Here is a 19,863-nt window from a genome sequence, read left to right on the forward strand (position 1 = left end):
AATCATTTGAGATTCATTCATAAACAATGAGTTTGACTGAGGCCAGAACTACAAGTGAGAAGATGAATTGTTCTCCTATAGACAAATAATTAGCCACTTCTTCTAAAACGTTGATGACACTCTCAGCTAACAGGATTGATAGCATTTTTAGCAGTCTCACACCTCCAGGGTTGTGGGATCAAATCCTACTCCCAGCTCTGGACATGGCCTTACTGTGTTCGTATGGATTCTGTCCCAAAATTCAGAATAATTCCCATAGTCCAAAGACAGGCAAACTTGGACTGCCATCTTTAAATTCTTGCTTGCAGTGTGTGAGTCGTACCCTGCAATGGATGGATGCATGGGATTGTCAGAGGATTGTAAATAGTGTTGATTTTACGCATATATTTCGAAAACAAGTCTTGACCTTCCACTTCTTTGGGGAGTCACTGAGGAGGCCCCCCCGCTATGGCAAATTAAAGCCGCATTTCCCTTTTCTTGTAGGTAAGACAGATTTAGTAGCATTACAGGTACCTATTTATTTAAGATCTTTTCATTTTCATCGTTGTCATTTTAGACGTAATTCCGCTTCTTTGCTTCAGTGTACATGGACCTGATTTTTGCAGTAAAGCATGTTTTTTCATCCCCAGTACAGTGTACACCGGAAGGTATTACTTTAACTTTAATTAGCCATTACGGATGTTTAAAGGAGGTTAAAGTACTGTATGGGAGAGAAAGTTTGGAGCAGATCAAAGAGGCAGCACAAGAAAAGGGAACCTCACCAGACGGGAGCATTAGTCTACAGAACTGAGGAGGTGGGAGATGTGGACAGATAGAGCCGCATGTATCACATGCCTGGGGTCGCAATGCTTCTGTCATGCTCCATATGCAATTTCACATTCCGCCTCCACCACAGAGAACAGTATCAACCCCGTATTAACTGGATCCCCGATCCAAAACATAGGTTCTGTTCAGATTGTTGTGACTAAAATACTTCATTTAGCAGAATGCCGCTGTTACATGTCATCAAAGCAGTTTTTTAATGTCATAAAAACATGTGATTAGAAAGCGGGAACAAAAATTGGGATCTCAGCTGGCTGGAATATATCGGCCGAGTCCATTTTAGCCCTTTGGAGAATTGCTAAATACAGCCTGCGATTTATCCATCCATTGTCCATAAGCGCTTATCCGGTGCAGGGTCACAGTGAGCCTGGAGTCTATCCCAGAATGCAAAGGGCACAAGGCAAGGGACACCTGGACCGGATGCTAGTGTCTGAAATTTAGCACAACATACAGTGACTAAAGACAAAAATGTCTGTTTTTTTTTTTGGTCAGTGAATGGGGGAGCGTTTGCAACAGGCAGCATGAACGACCCTGTAAAATGACGTCATCGCCAGAAAGCCTATAAGTCGATGTAATCCTACACACCCCATCTAACCCCATCTAGGAATTTCACAATGGGAAATGTGGGCCTTTGTCGGAGAAACTGTAAGGGCATGAAATTAATCCCTTTTTATCTAGAATTGCTAAACAGTTATGGTTACCGATAGAGCGTAATTCATATTACAGTGGGCCCCTGAGGATCCGTGTGCTTCTTACACACAGAGAACGACATGCCGTCCCACTTATGGCCTGTCCGTGCTGCGGAGGAATGTGACTGTTGTCCCAGAGCCCTGCCTGAGCGCCCCTAAGCCCCTCACCCCCCAAAAGCCTCAGAGCTTTAACATGATCTCCCAGGACTCCCGCCGGTCCCATTGACTAGCGTCCCCTGGGGGGTGGGGGGGTGTTATTTCTACCAATGAGTTCCCAGTCACTTCGCTTTTGGAAAACTGCTGACATTTGAATGCAAGGAATTTCCCCCCACGTCCCTCAGAGCCGCGATATCTCACTCTGAGCAACTGCTGATATCAATTTTAATACAAGGTATAATTTATATTTTTGGGTGTTGACAAATGGCGCACACAGAAATCCTCAGGCAGAGTCAGCAAACCCCCCCCCCCCCACACACACACACACACACACCTCCCCCCCTCCGGCCTGTCCAGCGTCCACCAGGGTGCTGCATGGTCCATTTTGACAGGCAAAGAAAATAAAAATAAAAATCAGCATTTTATTTACATAAATGAAGCTTCCGGCCCATTAGTAACGCCACGAGCTGGTTGATCGCTCCGTTCCTGCCTGCGTCATGTTGGTGAAAATCCTCTTCTTGCAACATCCTGGTTTAGGAGCAGCAGCAGATGTGGTTACAGGGGAGACCTTCACCCCCAACAGCCGGCATGAGTGCGAGAGCTCTAACACGGCCGCGTCTGTCTGTGGTAGTACATGAACTGCACCCTCATGAATGGTGCTCTGGATTAGTACAGGTGAAGGTCCCTCCCCAGGGTTATGACAGCTGCCCCCCCCCCTCTAGTGACACTAGATCGGCTCAGGGTAAGTTCCCTGCTCATCAGTAGGAGACCAGCCCCCCCACAGGGTTCGAACCCTGCCCAGGGGTATGGCGGCAGCCCCTGTCCCAATGGATCTGAACCCTATGTGCCCCCCCCCCCCCCCCCCATGCACAGGCAAAGGCAAATCGGAACTCCCTTGACGCCTCCGGCTGATTATGTGACGGGGTAATTTAATTAGCGCTATGTTCAATTTACATTTTGTAATGAACAAAATGCAAATAGTGTTTACATATCAGATTCATGCATTTTTATGCACATTCATTTCAGCTTTCGACTTGCTGGAGCAAGGTCGAGTAACGCTGGCGCGTCATTGGTCTGTGGCTCCCTCTGCGTCAGTAACCCTTTGGCTGGGGTGTCTGATCTGTGTGACTCACGAACGGCCCCCAATTCTGGTCCATTTCCTGCATATGATGCTGTTGATAAGTGCCCATCAGATATCTCATTCGAAACCACCTCTGCACTTCTTCGTGTCCCAGGGACTTGGGTTGGGAACGTACACCGGGGAGAGCACAGGATATTCTGGACACTACCGCCAGCCGTGGGGGGGGAAAAAAAAACGATATACCAAACACTCCCGCTGATTGAATCTCCCGTGTTTTTTCTTCAGCTACTCGCATTACTTGACAACAAAATAAATGAGTCCCTCTCTGAGGCGATGTTACAGTTTGACGTTGCATGAAATGGTCGCCCGTTGGTGCTGTAATGACACTTAAATTAGCGTCTCTCTCTAATGATTTCGGGGGAAAGTGGACGAATGCCTTCGGAGGAGATTAACCCAGGGAGAAGTAGCTATTCTTTGGCTACATTGTGTGTTCAGGAATTTGAATGTGACTTGTGTTTTTGATTCATTTGTTTATTATCATTATGATGTACTTGCAGGATTCCTGTTAAAAGCATTAATAGGTTATCGAAAGAGTTGAAAGAATGTTTGATTTATAAAAAACAATAAGGACCGTTATTGACTGATTATTGAACCTAATTGAAGCAAAGCTTGAAAAAAAAAACACACAGTAGTAATTAATCACTCAGATCATGAATAAATTGACTGACTTGCCAGCTACCAAGTTAATGACCCTTTGATCTGGTTAAAATGAACGACGAGTCTGTTTCATTTAAAGTGACTTACAGGTCAGCAGTTAAAGTCGAAGAACACGAACGCAAGCGATCGATGGGTGTAGCCAGTACTGGGTTGCATATAACTCTGAAATATGGGAGTGTTGAAATAGAAAACGGGAGCTAGATTGTTCAACTAGATACACAAACAACTTCACAATAAATCCTGCTAAGGATGTATATGGAGGCCTAGCTGCTGGACCCAGAGTAATAAAGATTCTCAGGTTAAAACGTATGGGTGCAAACATGCACCAGGAGTAGCTGTCAATTCCCTGCAGGAGCGAGTGAGTAGGGGCCACTAAATATACCCAACAGGTATTTGGAGAACAGCGTCCTGGAGTGCAGTCATGCAGGACGTGGCCAGGAGGAAGTTCAGGAACTTCACCATCATTCAGGCAGGAAGAGCACTGGCACAGCGATTGCATGTAGCGATCGCATGCAGATCCGTTTTCGTTCCACGTATTCTGCAGGGTTGGGGTTTGTACGGCTAAAGCCACATTGTATTACAGATTGTTTTTTAAAAAATAAGTGTTATTTTAAAAGGGAGCTGAGTCAAGGAAACGCACACATTTTGTTATGTGCTTAAGGAAATCTTCAGTCTCATTTCATACTACAGATAGCATATGAAATACCTGTTTGGAGCCTAACTCGCCACGTCTTAATATTTAGCCTAGTTGAAGGCGTTGCATTTTAATGGCCTTGCCTCCTACATAATTCATAATGCGAGCAGTAAGTTATGACTTATTCTTTGTGGTAGGGTGTATCTTCTCTTTCCCAGGCTGAGTAATGCGCTGAAGATTAAGGAAAAGGAATTTGTAACTGCCAAGATGTTCGAGCTATTAGCAATGGGCAATCACTCGTGCCTTGGTGAACTGTTTGCCGTCTTTCTAAACTCAGGTGGAAAATAGAGGCAATGTTAGCCAACTGCTAACCGTGCCATTTTCTCACTAAAGGCCTGCTCTGTCAGGGTGTTCTCACACTAGGCGATCCGTCCTGTGCCCAAGCACATTTGACCCCCGAAGTCCAGTTCGTTAGACTAGTGTGATCACTCCGTTCCGTGCCCAGACACAGTACGTTTTACTGTCCTTGAGTCTGCTTGAAGAGGTTGGCGGGGGCACGGTTCAGTTGGACTCAAGCACGGAACACAGACAAAACGTCAGTGATGCAACTGGCTCATGCATGTACACACTTAACACTATACAAGAACTGGACCTGGAAGGAACGAATTGGGCGGGCTGTACAGATTGGGTAGTGACAAACATTTATAGGGCTTTAGATAACAAGCATAAAAAGTTGTCCCAACACTGGCTGTTCCTTTAATAAACATGTTGGACTTTAAACAGCAAAAAGTACTGCCACACCACTGATGTCGTTTTACCTTTTTTATACACACTATCTCCTCTTTTAAAAGATGTTGTGGTCGTTGAGCTATCCCTTTCTTCACCACTGCTTCAGTGCGTATTGCTTCCATGATATACCAAAACAGTACCACTAATGTGCCACTAACTGAATTTAATAAACATATGGATACGCTGAATTTATACAGATTAACTTTTGGGCATCACAATACACCTCTCGTGAATATTTTAGGCATATAGCACTGAAAAGCTGGCATCTGGACAGATTTCTTGACCCATTATCTAAAGCTGATTAAAAATTAAAAAAAAAAAAACTGCAAACATGGCAGCAGAGGAACTGCTTTGGTCTACAGCAGAGGTTCAGTGTTTGCTGGAAATTTGGGCTGAAGAGAATGTCCAGGAACTACTGGGCGCAACACATAAAAACTATGAGATATTTGGTAAAATATGGAATTATCTTCTTGTACATGCAGCGCGATTAAATGAAAATCGGTGGGTTGCATACTCAGTAAATGTATAACAGAGCCATGTGTGATGACATCCAAAACGACATCAAATAAGCCACAAGATATGGACATTAACCATATACTACATTGTGCTCTGTGATAGTTTTTCTACCTGTTTTCTTTAACACAAAAAGTGTTAAATACTGAGAACGAGGCCAATCTACTGGAACACATTCCCTATTACATGGAAAAATCAGTGGCCGCGTTCAACTGGAACTCGTGCTATACACAGTGATGACAAAAGCATGCTTGGGCCTGGTATATGAGCCCTGACTGGGAGGGTAATGGGAAGGAGGGACAATTGTGCTCTGGCACGGTGCAAGGCAACCGGGCCAAATGTGAGTATGTCCTTAGATAAATGCTAACTGGGCCATCTTCTTACTAAATCCTTGGTGTATTAGCCAAATGCTCACTGGGCCATCTTCTTACTAAATCCTTGGTGTATTAGCCAAATGCTAACTGGGCCATCTTCTTACTAAATCCTTGGTGTATTAGCCAAATGCTAACTGAGCCATCTCCTTACTAAATCGCTGGTGTATTAGCCAAATGCTAACTGGGCCATTTTCTTACTAAATCCCTGGTGTATTAGCCAAATGCTAACTGGGCCGTCTTCTTACTAAATCCCTGGTGTATTAGCCAAATGCTAACTGGGCCATCTTCTTACTAAACCCCTGGTGTATTAGCCAAATGCTAACTGGGCCGTCTTCTTACTAAATCCTTGGTGTATTAGCCAAATGCTAACTGGGCCGTCTTCTTACTAAATCCCTGGTGTATTAGCCAGCTGTTAACTGTGAGCCAGTTTGGTATGTAAAATTTCTTCTCAGTTAAAATAAGTAGAAAATGTATTTATTTCTTCTGTAGGAACGCATCTAATACCTACATATGATGTATGGATGATATCCTTCATTGGAGAATGTATTTAAAAAGCTGTTCTCTCAGTGAAACTCTATAGAAAGCTGCTCCATTAGTACTGACATGGACACTGTACCAGTCGTACTTTGACGTGGACATTTGTACAGCATCAAATGAGGAGCCGAAAAGCACACAGAGATGCAGACAATGTGGAGCATTCAGCAATGGATCTGCTCATCGGCACTAGAAGGATGTTGGGTTTTCAATGAAATAGAGGATAGAGTTTTTTAATCCTTTGAACCGTATCCATTTTTGAGCGTTTTTCCATCCCTTTGATCTTAGGCTTAGTACCTTGTATGTATATTTGCTACATATGCTTTAGGGTTTTGTTTTCAGGTCACTCTGGGCCACTCGGACATGGTAATTTAACACGCAGATGCTGAAAGTCTTTCCTTCATATAAGGAAATCTACTTGCACCTATTGAAATATTTAATCAATTTTTTGTCTCATCTAATATAAAAACTGGGCTCTCACGCATTGACTGTGAGACACACGCTTTTCATCCAGTTCACACACTCACGCCACAAACTTGTGTTTCTCATGCTGATAAGTGAGGGATAACACCCACCAAGATGTCCCGTTATATAGGATTATTGGACGATGCGCAGGCATACGGAGTGGAGTTTTCCGCCGAGTTCATAGCTGTCCCGAGTTATGCGGAATTAATAGCAGCTACCGCCGAATGAGGAAATAGCATCTGTTGTTTCCGGGTAAATTCCAAAGTAAGTTACATGTGATCCCACTGCAAGCATGTCATTACATGGATATACACACAGATGGAGTGCAGAAAAGGTGTAAGACCAAGATTCAATGAATGTGGTCAGTGATGTGGGAATGCAGTGCTTTCATTTCTTTAGTATTGTGAAGGAGTATATGGTTATTGCCAGGCGGAAATGAATATCTGTGATTCATTTAGTAATTTCATAGACAGCAATGCATGCTTTATATATATATATATATATATATATATATATATATATATATATATATATATATATATATATAGACACACACACACACAGGTGTCCTAAGGCGAGCTCAGGGAGGATGGAAACCTCTCATGGAGCAGAAGGGCAAAAGCTCACTTGATCTTTATTTTCAGTATGAATAGACAGTGAAATTGGGGTGAATTTTGAAACAATAACACAAACACAACCACAAATGCACACCAAATCCTAATAAAATCTCAAAACTAATACTTAAAGGAAAAACATACATCTGTTTTGTTTATATTTACTGTTCTAACGATACTTGGTTGTGTGTGGATCGTTGCAGAAGTGAAAATGCGCTTTCTTTTCTGGGGTGCATTTTGGTGGAAAATGTTTAATATATACTTCATTTTGCACAGGATTATTCCGGAATAGTATAGCACACAACACTACAACTTGGCCAACTAGATCAGGTAACTTCTCTCGATTCCAAAGATATGAGATTCTATTGAAAGTTATGAGCCTGATGAGTAATTGGTGCGAAAATCAACGCATTTCGCGTTTGTCAAGTTCTAAGGGTTAATATGTAAATGATTTGCACCTCCCTTTTTGTTGGTAAGGATTATTGATGGAGCCTGATGAACGAGCGTCACAAGGACAGGAGTGCCACCAATTCTGTTTTTAGCGTGTTAGATCGTGATCCAAAAGTGCGAAACCACTTCACTGCATACGTTCACCTGGAAGCCGTACCTGTGAACTTGCTGTGCATAACCCCAGGAGTCTGTCTTCATGGCGATACGGAAATGTGCGGAGTCACATGACACATGCAGCTGAAGAAGGTGTCATGGAAGTGAGGTCTTTAGGCAGCATTCAGCACTGCAACACAATACCCATGGGTACATGATGAGATAGACAAAGGAGAACTGACCCGTATCTCTTTTCATAGGCCTGGAAACACCCTCCCAATTCCAGAGACCAATCAGTATATGTTGTCCAGTCTTTGGCAGCCAATGAGCTTAGACATTGCCATATAAGGACCTAGAATTCCAAATCCCATGTCATAACACTCATGGATGGCTTCAAGTTACACCCCGTACCTAGTCGTGTTAACGAAGTAATTAAAAAACAGAAGGACTGTAGAGATAACGGAAAAGATCCGGCACAAACCGGTTTCACAATCACATAGTGGCTACTGTTGCATGCAAATAGCTTATGTATAATACGGGTATCACTATATAATGAAGCAGCCGCTAATAGTTTGTCTTCTCTAACAAAGGAATCAGTGAACTGGGGTCATGGCGAGACGTAAGAGTCTGGCTGGCGACTTTCTGACAGTGTTATGAAGGCGCAGAGTGAAGCTATATTTTGCTACATTTTGTCATGAAGACAGGTCCCCTCTCCTTCTGTTTTTAGGAATCGTAAACACTGCCTTTGGGGAATATTCACTAATGCAGGTGGGGGAATGGCGTTTCACGAATCGTGCACAAAATTCAGCAGGCATTGCTGTCCAGGGGCCCATTCACGCCGTCCCAGTGAACCACTCGCTTTGCTGGGACGAGGTTGGCACACAGACAGGCGAGCGGGATGGGTTGGTGGGAGCCTCACCCCCTATGGAGTGGAACAATCCATAAAGTCGGTGTAAGGTACTACATATGCCACGCCCACCGGATGCCCTCCCCCCACCAGATGAACCTGAGTGGAGGCTCATTAAGCTAACAACAGTCAGGTGCAGACAATTACTGGGGTAACTGTAGGGAATTGGGGGGGAGGGGGGCAAGGTGCTAGGAGGGGAGAAAGGAGGCGTTTCATACCAAGGGCCCGAGATGCTGGCTTGGCTGCTGTATACGAGGGCATTAAACTGCCCTGCAGAGAAAGAAACAGGAATCGTTAATCAGTTCATTTGGTTATATAAGGGTTTATGAGCAAAAATGTGGTTGTGTGGTTGATCCCAAGTGGTGGGGCTGTGACTTCACCTTTAACTGCAGAACAACTTAAAGTTACATCTGCCTTCCAGGCACGCCAACGTGCATGTTTATAAATTACATTATATGCTATATTGTGATAATGTCTTCAGGGGATCTTTAAGATGGAATGATCCATTTCAATACTATGTTTTTTCAGTATTTGTTTTTTTCTTTTTGCCAATCTGACCTTCTTAAAGGCACATCCATCCCCATGATTTATGTTTGCCGTACTAGAAGACAGGGCACTGGCTGATTCAAACCACTGGCACGAAATGTCAGAGGGCAGGGAACGCCGGATGGTGAACGCTGTTCTTTCAGGCTCACGAAGCTGAAATCAGCGACTCCGAGACCCCACACGTAGGGCGTCAAGGATGCCGTCGGAGAATCGGCTTCCCTCCAAGCTGGCTAAACAGGAAGTAGATGTCTAATTTCAGGAGGAGAACTCTTTGTGTTCAGGAAGATCTTAGCATGACTCTTCTGGGTGTGGTTATAAGTGGAGAGTGTTTAGGTCCGAGGATGAGGGGGGGGTGAGGGCACAAGGTAAAACCAATGGAAGCAGAAAACTCAAAGTGGGACAGATATTCTGGTCAAAAATGGTTAGCTGTTGAGTAGACAACCACCGGTTATAAGCCAAACAAGCACCTCATTCATTATTGTTTCCGGCTCGATTTTCTCGATGGCTATGTATTCGTGAGATGGTTTGGGCCTGATTTGTTCTGCCCTTTATCTTATTCATAATTTCAGTGGACTGAGTTATCTAGAATCTTCTAACCCATTACTGGAAGCCACTTGCAAGACGCTCTGACCACTACTGCCCCTCATTTAGCGGAGAGAACGCCGGAAGCCCCTTTTTCTGATGAGTGAGACACAGAGAGAGATGATCACACGCAGAAGTTAGTGAAACAGCTGCTGCATGGTAAATCTCCCGCCTCAGACTAGAGGCTCAAGCAATTAAAATAAAAAAGCATGAATTTCCCCTGACCTTGTACTGACTAAGCAGCTGGAAAATGGAACGTTGAAGTATAATTACACAGGACATACCTATCCTATCTGCTTTAGGAAATGTGCTAAAAAAATCTCAGATGACATAACTAATTAAAATGTCATAACAATCATCATCATTGGCATCATAAGAACACCTACAAAAGCATCTCAAAATGTTGACATTAATGCACCCATATGCTATGTATACCCAATTTTCTGTTAAGTACTATTTAATTTAATGTATTTGAATATATTTAAAATTGCAGCTTAAGAGCATCTGCATGGGGGATATGGATACAGCATGCTGATCTTCCTATTAAACATAGGTAGAAAATGTTCGTAAAGCTAGTTAAATGCTAACTGGGCTATCTTCTTACTAATTGCCTGGTTTATTAGCTGAATGCTAACTGGGCCATCTGATTTATTAGTTAAATGCTAACTGGGTTATCTTCTTACTAATTGTCTGGTTTATTAGCCGAATGCTAACTGGGCCAACTGATTTATTAGTTAAATGCTAACTGGGCTATCTTGTTATTAATTGTCTGGTTTATTAGCCGAATGCTAACTGAGCCATCTGATTTATTAGTTAAATGCTAACTGTGCTATCTTGTTACTAATTGTCTGGTTTATTAGCTGAATGTTAACTGGGCAATCTGATTTATTAGTTAAATGCTAACTGGGCTATCTTCTTACTAATTGCCTGGTTTATTAGCCGAATGCTAACTGGGCCATCTGATTTATTAGTTAAATGCTAACTGGGCTACCTTCTCATTTAAACCCTGGCCTATTAGCCAAGTGCCAGCTGTGGACCAGCTTGCTTCATACCAACATGGGTGTTCTATGTAAAAACAAAAAGCAAATGTATTCAGTGGCCCTCCTAAAAAATCCATTATAAACCTGCGAGTGATTTATGGACAATATTCCACATTCAAGAATGTATTTAATAAGCTATTCTTTCAACAAAACCATATAGAAAACTATTACATTAGTACTGGTGTGATTCATGAGCTATATTCCCAAATAGATAAAGTACTTAATGACCACCTTCTCAGTAAAATACATATTAAAATTATACATTAGTATTCAGCTGTCATTTTTGGTACACGTTGTAAAAATATGTAAGAACGTCCAGGTGCGATTTTTGATCCACCTCCCTAGTACATGCAAAGACATCTTTAGACACAGTAAACATACCTGTTATTTGCCGGGTGAATTTGAGTAAATTGGGTACTACTTGTGTTATGGACTTCCGGAATAAACATGGGATGCAGAGAGGAGTGTAACTGTAACACATTAAACCCCCAAAGGGAGAAGTGTGGAATCTAAAAATGAAATATATTTTTCCATATGAAGACCCTAAAGATAGCATGGCCTAAATGCTCATAAATGAATATAAATGTGTTACTTTTGACCATTATGAGTCTGGCTGTGCAGCCAGGTCATACTGGTTAAATAAGTTTGTACCAGCTTTCAGGGCATGTGCTGCCCCGGGTTCGAATTGTCATGTGGAATGTGATACATGGTGGGTCACGCCGGTATAATTGGTCCCTGAGCACAGTAATACGTTAGAGCCGGGGTGGGCAGATAATTATAGTGTTTAATTACTGTTAAAATTCGGCTGTATTTGCTAACTCCACTTCTCTGTGTTTCTAGAGTCACGAGACACACAGTAGACAAAAGTGACTAATCTTCTTAAAGTGTAATTACCTTCTCAAATGAGCAATTTCACCCATTTGCTGCTTTCACTGGGAGGATAAAAAAATAATAATCTTTTGTTTATTTTTACCCATTAGGCTACAAAGTACCACACACAATGCAGCCTGGGAATTTGTGGGGGTTGAAAAGGGGGCTTGTTGGAGCATTCACTGCAGTCAGCATGACCGCAAAGGGACAAAATGGTTGCACACTGACATGAACTAAAATACAGTCAGTGATAGCAAAGCCAATATCTGAACAGAATATGGTGCGGAATGGGCAGTCAGAGTGACGCTAAAACAAATTTTAAATGCCATTTTTCGGTAGTAATTGTGTTTGACGATATTGCAGCTGTTGGTGTTCTCACTCTAAAACAGCCAAACGTTTACGAAACGCTAACACAGCGGCATGACGAAATCGCTGCAAATTAGTCACGCATGTGACTGTTTATTCAAAATAACTGAAAATAACAGCCTTAATGTTCTAGCGAGAGGGATGCGTAGACACTGTTTACCTTCTTCCTCCACAGTTCCCCCTATCATACACGAGGTGAAGTTCACCGGGACGGGGTCAGCACACAGCGCCCTCTTCAGGTGCGAGGCTGCTGCGGTCCCCTCGCCGGCCTTCGAGTGGTATAAAGGCAAGAAAAGGTAAGACACCCTCCCCAACCCTTAGTAAAATGGATTATTCCACAAGCAATTATAAATGACCCCCAGGGCAAAATTGAGGAATTGGCTCGAATATTGTCCAATGCAGGCTTCAAACTGTCAAGAAACAATATTCTGAAAAAGTGAGCCATCCCATCCTTGAAAATAACAGGTTCTTTGCTTGGTACAGCATTATTGTTCATACCTTAATACCTGTTTGTTGTTGCTAAGCTTAAACCTCCAGAAACATCTGAGATCAAAAGCGCTTTTAAACCTTAATAATATGAAATACGCACAGGAGACGTTCCTCTGTTTGGGATTATGCGTGGGATTATGTGTTTACTTTGGTGTTAGACGTAACGTGAAATGCCAAACAAACTGCAGTCTGGTGTCTCCGAATTCCCATGGAAACTTGCTGGATGGTTGAAATATAAAAGAAGAACCTTAACGATTATTTCAGAGGGCTTTTAAAAACCACAGCATCAGGTTACAAAATGTAAAATACATATCAAATGGGAAATCATATAAAATATTTAAATTGCTCCAATAAACAAAACAAAAATCCATCAAAAAAAAGATTCCCAACGTAAATCTCATTGCAAGAATAGGACTCTATTCTGCTTATGATCTCAGGCGGCTTCTTGCCCTCAGCCAATGACAAGGTGGCCCTTTCGCTCGCTGATGAGCAGGCCCTGATGAGCCGGCCAATGAGAGCACAAGCCGAGCTGCCTCCCAGGAAGGACCGATGGTGTGCAGGGTGCCACTCTTTTTAGACTGGCTGCATGGTAATTTCATCAAAGTACTCATAAAGCGATGCAATTTACTAACATGAGGCCATTTAGTCCATTAGCTCTTTGTCTTCGGACTCTGTTAGCCATTTTGGTTTTCAAACAGCACGAAACGACACACGATCTACAGATGAATTCTGCCATATGGGGATGTGCTGAGCATTATTGAGATGAAACATTTGTCAGAATGAAGGTGCAGACAATGAGCAGAATAAAAGTGCTTGAAAAATCAAACCCAGAGATGATAAGAGTCTGGCTGCATGTCAATACTATTCATTTAGGTTCTGAATTTAAAAAAAAAAAGCCTTTGGTTCCACTGGAATGTGTGGTTTGTCCAAATGATACTGAATGGTAGCAATTGGAAGCAAGATGAAAGCCCAACTGAAATATGCATTTCCACAATTGAAGTTTTCATGTGATTGCATCAGAACACAGTGTTTGGGTGACATCACAGTGGCAGGTGTCCATTACATCACAATGTCGCGTTTGCACTACATTGCACGCTTGTGTTTATGTTACGTCACGTACCGGTCAGACTGGTAATGCGTAATGTCACCTTTACATTGCGGCAAAGTCATTATTACATCGCATCACAATGTCGTGTTTATATCACAGGGCTGTACTGCATCACAGGGTCAAATCATTACATCAGTGTCATTTCTGACACATCATGTCTCCTTCACGTTGCTTCTCAGCGCTGTGCCTACGTGATGTCACAGTGTCCCTTTGCCTCTGACTTGCAGACTTGCCCGCGGACACGGTATTGAAATCAAAACCCTCGGCTCCCGATCGATCCTCTCCATGAGCAACATGACAGACGATCGCTATGACAACTACACATGCGTAGCTGTCAACAAGTTAGGCTCAGCCAACGCCAGTGTGCCTCTGACCCGTAAGTAGCTGTGATTGCGCTTTAACAGTCTCAGTATGTGGTTTGCTTTACACACAAGTATCTTTATATTCTGCGGTTTGAAAACGGTATTATGAATTATCTGTAGAACAGCAGCATTCCTAAAGCTCTAATACCTCAACCCCCCCCCCCCACATGGGACTGTAACCTTTTAGGGACCTGCCCCCCCCCCCCCCCATCAGATTCACATCACAGTGTTTAACTCCTCCTCCCTCTCTTGTAAGAAGGCATTTTTAATCTCTTCCCTGTACATTTGAGGAAGATGTTTACACCTGATTGCCTGTTTGCACTGGTAGCCTCCACTGTACCATGACATGCAGAGCCTCCTCCCTCCTCCTGAATGGGCCGCCGGCTCCCTCTTCCCAGGGGAGGCTCTGTCTCCCTGATGCGGGTGATTCTCCCAGCCCTTCATTCGGGTCCCTGTCACTCCACCGCCCCGCCTCACCTCACCGGCGCTGGCATATTGATTTCGAGTTCCTGCTTCCCGGTTCAGGCGTCCCTGTGGGCTGTGCATTGGCTTACCTTAATGATCTCCGCTCTGCACCAGGGGCTTGCTTTCAGCCGCTGGCTTGGAGTTCCTGAACGACCTGGGGTCCCCCAGCCTGGCCTGCCAGCGACTCTCACCCATTCCTCGGACGCCCGTTCCCCCGCCTTCTTGCCTTTCCTTCACGCCGTTGGTATTTGCCCTTAATGTCACGATGAAAACTCCATTTTACCAGCTTGCCTTTCTCTCAGGGGTGGGGTGTAGGGGGGGTCCTTCTTGGCTAAATTTGCTGACTATGCTGGGGGGTGTGGGTTCAGCGAATTATTGCAAATTAGGTGTGATCATAAAATTTGCCAACTGGGCCCTCTTGCTAAATTTTGTAGTGGCTCCCTCCGTCCCCCGTCCCCCCACCTCCTCCACTACCGCTTCCCCTGCCCTGAGGCAAAGGCAGACCCTGAGAAGGTGATGGTTACCCCCCTCCCCATAGCAACTACCCTACAGCATTAGTCTCTGTTGACGTTTAAGGCTCTGTGCTCCAAGTGTCCATATTTAATTTTGAGTCACTTTAAACAGATCGCAGGTATGAAGCACCATGCAAATCAGACTTTCTATTTGTTATTTTCTTATTACCTGCAGTAAAATAATAATAATATCTGTGCCAATTTTATTTCACAGATCACTCTGCATTCCATACTCCTCCCTCAGTGTGTAAACATTTCCATGAGAGCAGAATGAATTTTGAATGAGGGTGTTCAGACAGAGTCATCTACCTTGAATTCAGCCTTAATTTAATTTTTGTCTTTGCACACAAACTGCCCTTTTCTGCAGCCCTGCAGTGTCTTTTGAGTTTATGCTCAATCCTATAGCCTTTTATCCTTTAGCTGCTCTGATTTCCGTGGAAGCAGTTCTGCCCTGTAGATAGAGTGAATCTCATGCTGTAGAATATATATCGTACTGTTTGTATTTGTGAAAAGCGTATATGAAGCAACATGATATTGCGTGGAGGCTGCTCCTCACCAAGAAGGTGAGTAAGGTTACCGTATCAGCTTGGATCAGTTTTTCCCCACCTGATCCCTGATTATTTTTGAGTGCACCCCCTCCCCTCAATAAACTGACTGAGAGACAGTATGAAAGTCTCTATAGCCGATACTGAGAACTCTCTTCACTTCATTTTTCCATTCCCCGCCGAAATGGCGTGTTTATATCTATCTCCGAAGATTGTTTTGTTTTTCTCTGTTTCGATTATGTTAGCTAAACCGCCCCCCCCACCCCCCCACAGCCCTCAAGCTGCCTTCATCCCGAGATGTAAAAATACCGAAGTCGGGCTCCTCTTGGCTGGCTGAGTCCTTCAGGAACTAACTCTCCCACAGACATATTTGCACAGGCTAACGCGAGATGGCTGCCCGCCAGGTTGCGCCGCTGGGGATCTCTCCGCGGCCGCGTTCTTTGGGGTGTTTCCCTAGGCCGTGATTTCCCGTTCTTACATAAAGCACATTGACCTGAGCGGCTTCTGCCAGACACAGATCAAAGACTGCGAGACGCACCAACCCGGATACCGGCTCTCCTTTCATCATTCACCCGCTATGGTGACAAGTAAACACAGAGCCAGCTTTGCCCTTTCTAACCCATTTCCCTGCAACTCTCTGCCCAAAACCCCCTCAAATGTGGATCCTGCTCTGGCAGCCATCTTGTTCACCTTTGTGCGACCTGCTGCTGTTTCCGTGCTTCAGTGCTTCCGGCCCCATAACTCAAACTGTGTGTATCTCCTGAACGAAGCCCGTGAAGCTGCTGCGAAGAAGATGTGAGGCCAAATATAATCACTGTTGACGTCTTTAAACCAGAACGTGAGCAGTTTAAGTGGGTTTTCTGCATGTTACTTTGGTCCCGAGGTGATTTTTTTGAACACGCTCATTAAAGGATGTTACACGTGGTGAATCCCTATCGCTCTTCATGGCTGTGGGAAGTGGGGGGGGGGGGGGGGGGGGGGGCTGACGAGGACACTTACATGCCCCCTGCTCTAGGTGGCTCACTGCAATGCATGGCGCTCTTGCTCCCTGTGCGGGTCGCTGCGATAGCGGTATCCCCCCCAAGTCGGTGCTGGTGGTCCGAGCCTCAAACAGAGTGATACATTAAATCCCAGGCCGCTGTCATTAAGGAAGACAATGGGAAGGTTTCCTGTCTCGTTAGAGCCCTCTGCCCACTCTCAGCCTGTCCTTTCCCACTTGTTATGGACGGCTGCGTCCGGCACCACGGCAGAATCACTGACCCAGCCTCTGACCCAGAGCGCTGATCCACTTCCAGATCGATTCGCCTCTCTCCCGCAGCCCGAGTGCGTCATCTCCCGCTCGCTGCCTTCCTACCGCGCGTCCAACCGGCACCATCAGGGGTGAGGAGGCCCCCCTCCCCCCGATGCCCCTCCAGGAGCCACAGCGGGTGCCGTTTGCCGTTCTGGCCCAGTGATGAATGGTTCTGCTTTAATGTGGACCCGGAGAGCTAACTCGGCAAGGCAGAACCACGCTGAGCCACGGTAATAAGGAACAGAATAATAAATGGCCACAATAATAAATATATAAAACTTTAAACCTGTTTAACTGCATTAAGAAAGCGAGAGGCTGTATTGCTGTGAGACATATTTGCAGCGTGAAATTGATCGTCCATGATAGATTAATTATGCAGCCACATAAATCCACCCTATAGGTCCCCAGAAGCTGAATTTTCCCCACGTCACTGTAACCTGACCTGACTGGGCTGGATATGCTCACCTGCCAGCAAGGCCTGTGTCCTCCCCCCTTTCACGTTATCTGCGCCGCTGCCTTCGCTTCGGCCACCTCCCTGAGCACTGAACCTCTACCCATCTACCGAATCAAAGCCCCCCCCATCCGTCATTTACAAACATCAGCTCTGTAAAAATGATCCATCCATCTTTCAGCCTGGTCAGGCTGTAGCAGCACAATGCTGGGGTAAAAATAATAATAATTATAATAACTATTATTATTATAATTATTATTATTACTATCTGCAACTCTGCCCAGGTAAGCATTTGGAGGATGGATGGATGGATGGATGGATGATAGGAAAACACAAGTCAAATTTGATCAGGGCCTACATCACGAAGCTAGATTTTTGAGTTAACAAGATAACTTGTCAGTTTTAAAGAAGCTAAATTTATGTGAACGAAGATGAAGTAACTTTAATGTGGGGCACGTTAAATCTGACAAGTTATCTAGCCTGGCTCTAAACGGGCCGCCATGTCAGGGCACAGAGGACTGAAACCTGAGCACTCGGCTAAAGCTCGGGACAGAAGCGTGGGGGGGGGGAATGCCGGCCAGAGTCCGGGGGCTGCTGATGTCGATCTGTGGGCTCGAATTCCCAGTGCCAGACACTGTAGCTTAAACATTCCCAAAGGCTCCTTGGTGCAGTGAGAACATTAACATTAATGGGATTCAGCAGGGGTCCATCAATATTCATACCGGCAAACTTGTGATTAAAAAAAAAGCTTTAATTACATATATTTTTAGAAAATCTCCCATCCACCAGATGACAATTAATTTACCTAACCTCGCAGGTCGTCTTCGCCTAGCATCAGGGCATGTAATAGGAACTTTCGGGGCTCAGCTTGGAGTCTTCTCGCCATGTCCGTGAAGTTCTGTCTTCCACGCCGCAAGGCCACGCAAGGACCGGGTCGTCCGGATGCTTTCCTTTACGACTGGCTTGCAGAGGCTGCCTCGAACCGCGACGCTTCGTTCAGCGGATGTCCGCTCGCTAATGAGCCGCTAATTAAAGCGTTCGGCTGTGGTCGATAATGAGCACTTTCTTCCGTGTCCGTTGGTCGGAACGCTCTCCGATGATGCAGCGACATTTCCTGCCTTGCATTTTCTCTCCTTTTAGCATCAGATTTTGCTTTTCCCCTAAAGGAAGTGAACAAATATTAACCAGCCAAAGATCCACAAAAGAGCCTAATGTTACTATCAGGGAGTTTCCAAATGATTATGTGAAGATGGAGACATACAATCTTGATTTGAGGATCAAAGTGTAGCGAATAGCTAAACAGAGTTTACTCAGACTACTGAATATCCAGTTTCCACAGAATTAAAAATGACTTTTCCCTGTTTCTCAGCCTCCTTGCCGGATTTTATCAGTTCTTGAGATTCAACGTTTTTGATGTTGATCTTGTCGCTTATGGGCCGAACAGCAGCTGTGGATATCAACGGAGACCTTGCACTTAATTGCAACTTCCTTACAAATACATTTTTCTGTTGAGTCAAGCTGACATCCTGGCATAACGAACTTGAGGGGCTGGAGATGGGCACCAGCAGGAAGTTATTCGTCTTCACAATAAACAAAGATGCGCCAAATGAAATTGTGTCTTTTTTTCCGAATAAATTAAATGGCATTAAACCGATTAAAATGCTGCCTGCTGGTTATGAATTTAATTACCTGTGCTAATTGAAAAGGGCTCCATGGCCTGTGTGGAATGGAGAAGCAGCCATTTCGTTGTCATTTGGGGAGTTATGAAAGTACCAGGAGGGATACTGGGGTCACCTGTTACACCTCCCCCCCCCCCCCCCAAGCTGTACCAAATACTGGAAAATCAAAAGGTACCAGGGGGATTAGCGTAAATGCCTTTTATAGTGGAGTTCAGCTAGTGTCATTCTCATGTCGGCCATCTGTGAAAGTCGCCTTCACAGGGATCAGGTGCCAGCACCAGGGATATTTGCGAAACTCTGTGCTTACATGCGTTTATAGGCTGTTAGGGCACTTTGGATGCCTCAGGATTAGCTGATCACACATGCAAACCGCTCCTGGCCGCCATATGCTAATCCGCAATGCAGTAATTGTGTTTTTGCCAGACAGAAAGGTTACAGGTGGAGCTGCATATGAAGATCTTTGGCACAAATGCTGGATCATTCATTTAGATTCTCCCCCAGCCGTTTCACCTGGTAGTGCAGGTGTTGACCTGCTAATTGTGATTCTCCCCAATTTAATGCATTATAAACAGGAGTTTACATCTCCGAAGCAGACAGTGCTACAGGGTCTCTGTCATCCTGTAAAGGAACATCCTCTGCTTTCATGGGAAGCTCAGACCCTAGACTGGCCTTTGGGGCTGGGTTGGGGGGGGGCAAGTTAATGAACTCAAGACTGCAGC

The 19,863-nt window shown here is 44.5% G+C and overlaps 1 protein-coding gene across 1 annotated transcript in view; it reads left to right on the forward strand.

Annotated features, from left to right (window-relative positions):
• LOC125716945 (neuronal growth regulator 1-like) overlaps window positions 1-19,863 on the forward strand; it is an 80,666-nt gene that overhangs the window by 52,974 nt on the left and 7,829 nt on the right. The window contains exons 5-6 of the mRNA XM_048989808.1: window positions 12,418-12,538; window positions 14,067-14,215. Of these exons, the coding sequence (XP_048845765.1) occupies window positions 12,418-12,538; window positions 14,067-14,215 (270 nt within the window). The remainder of the gene's footprint in view (window positions 1-12,417; window positions 12,539-14,066; window positions 14,216-19,863) is intronic.

This window comes from Brienomyrus brachyistius, chromosome 21 (assembly GCF_023856365.1).
Source record: "Brienomyrus brachyistius isolate T26 chromosome 21, BBRACH_0.4, whole genome shotgun sequence".
In the NCBI taxonomy this organism is placed as follows: Eukaryota; Metazoa; Chordata; class Actinopteri; order Osteoglossiformes; family Mormyridae; genus Brienomyrus; species Brienomyrus brachyistius.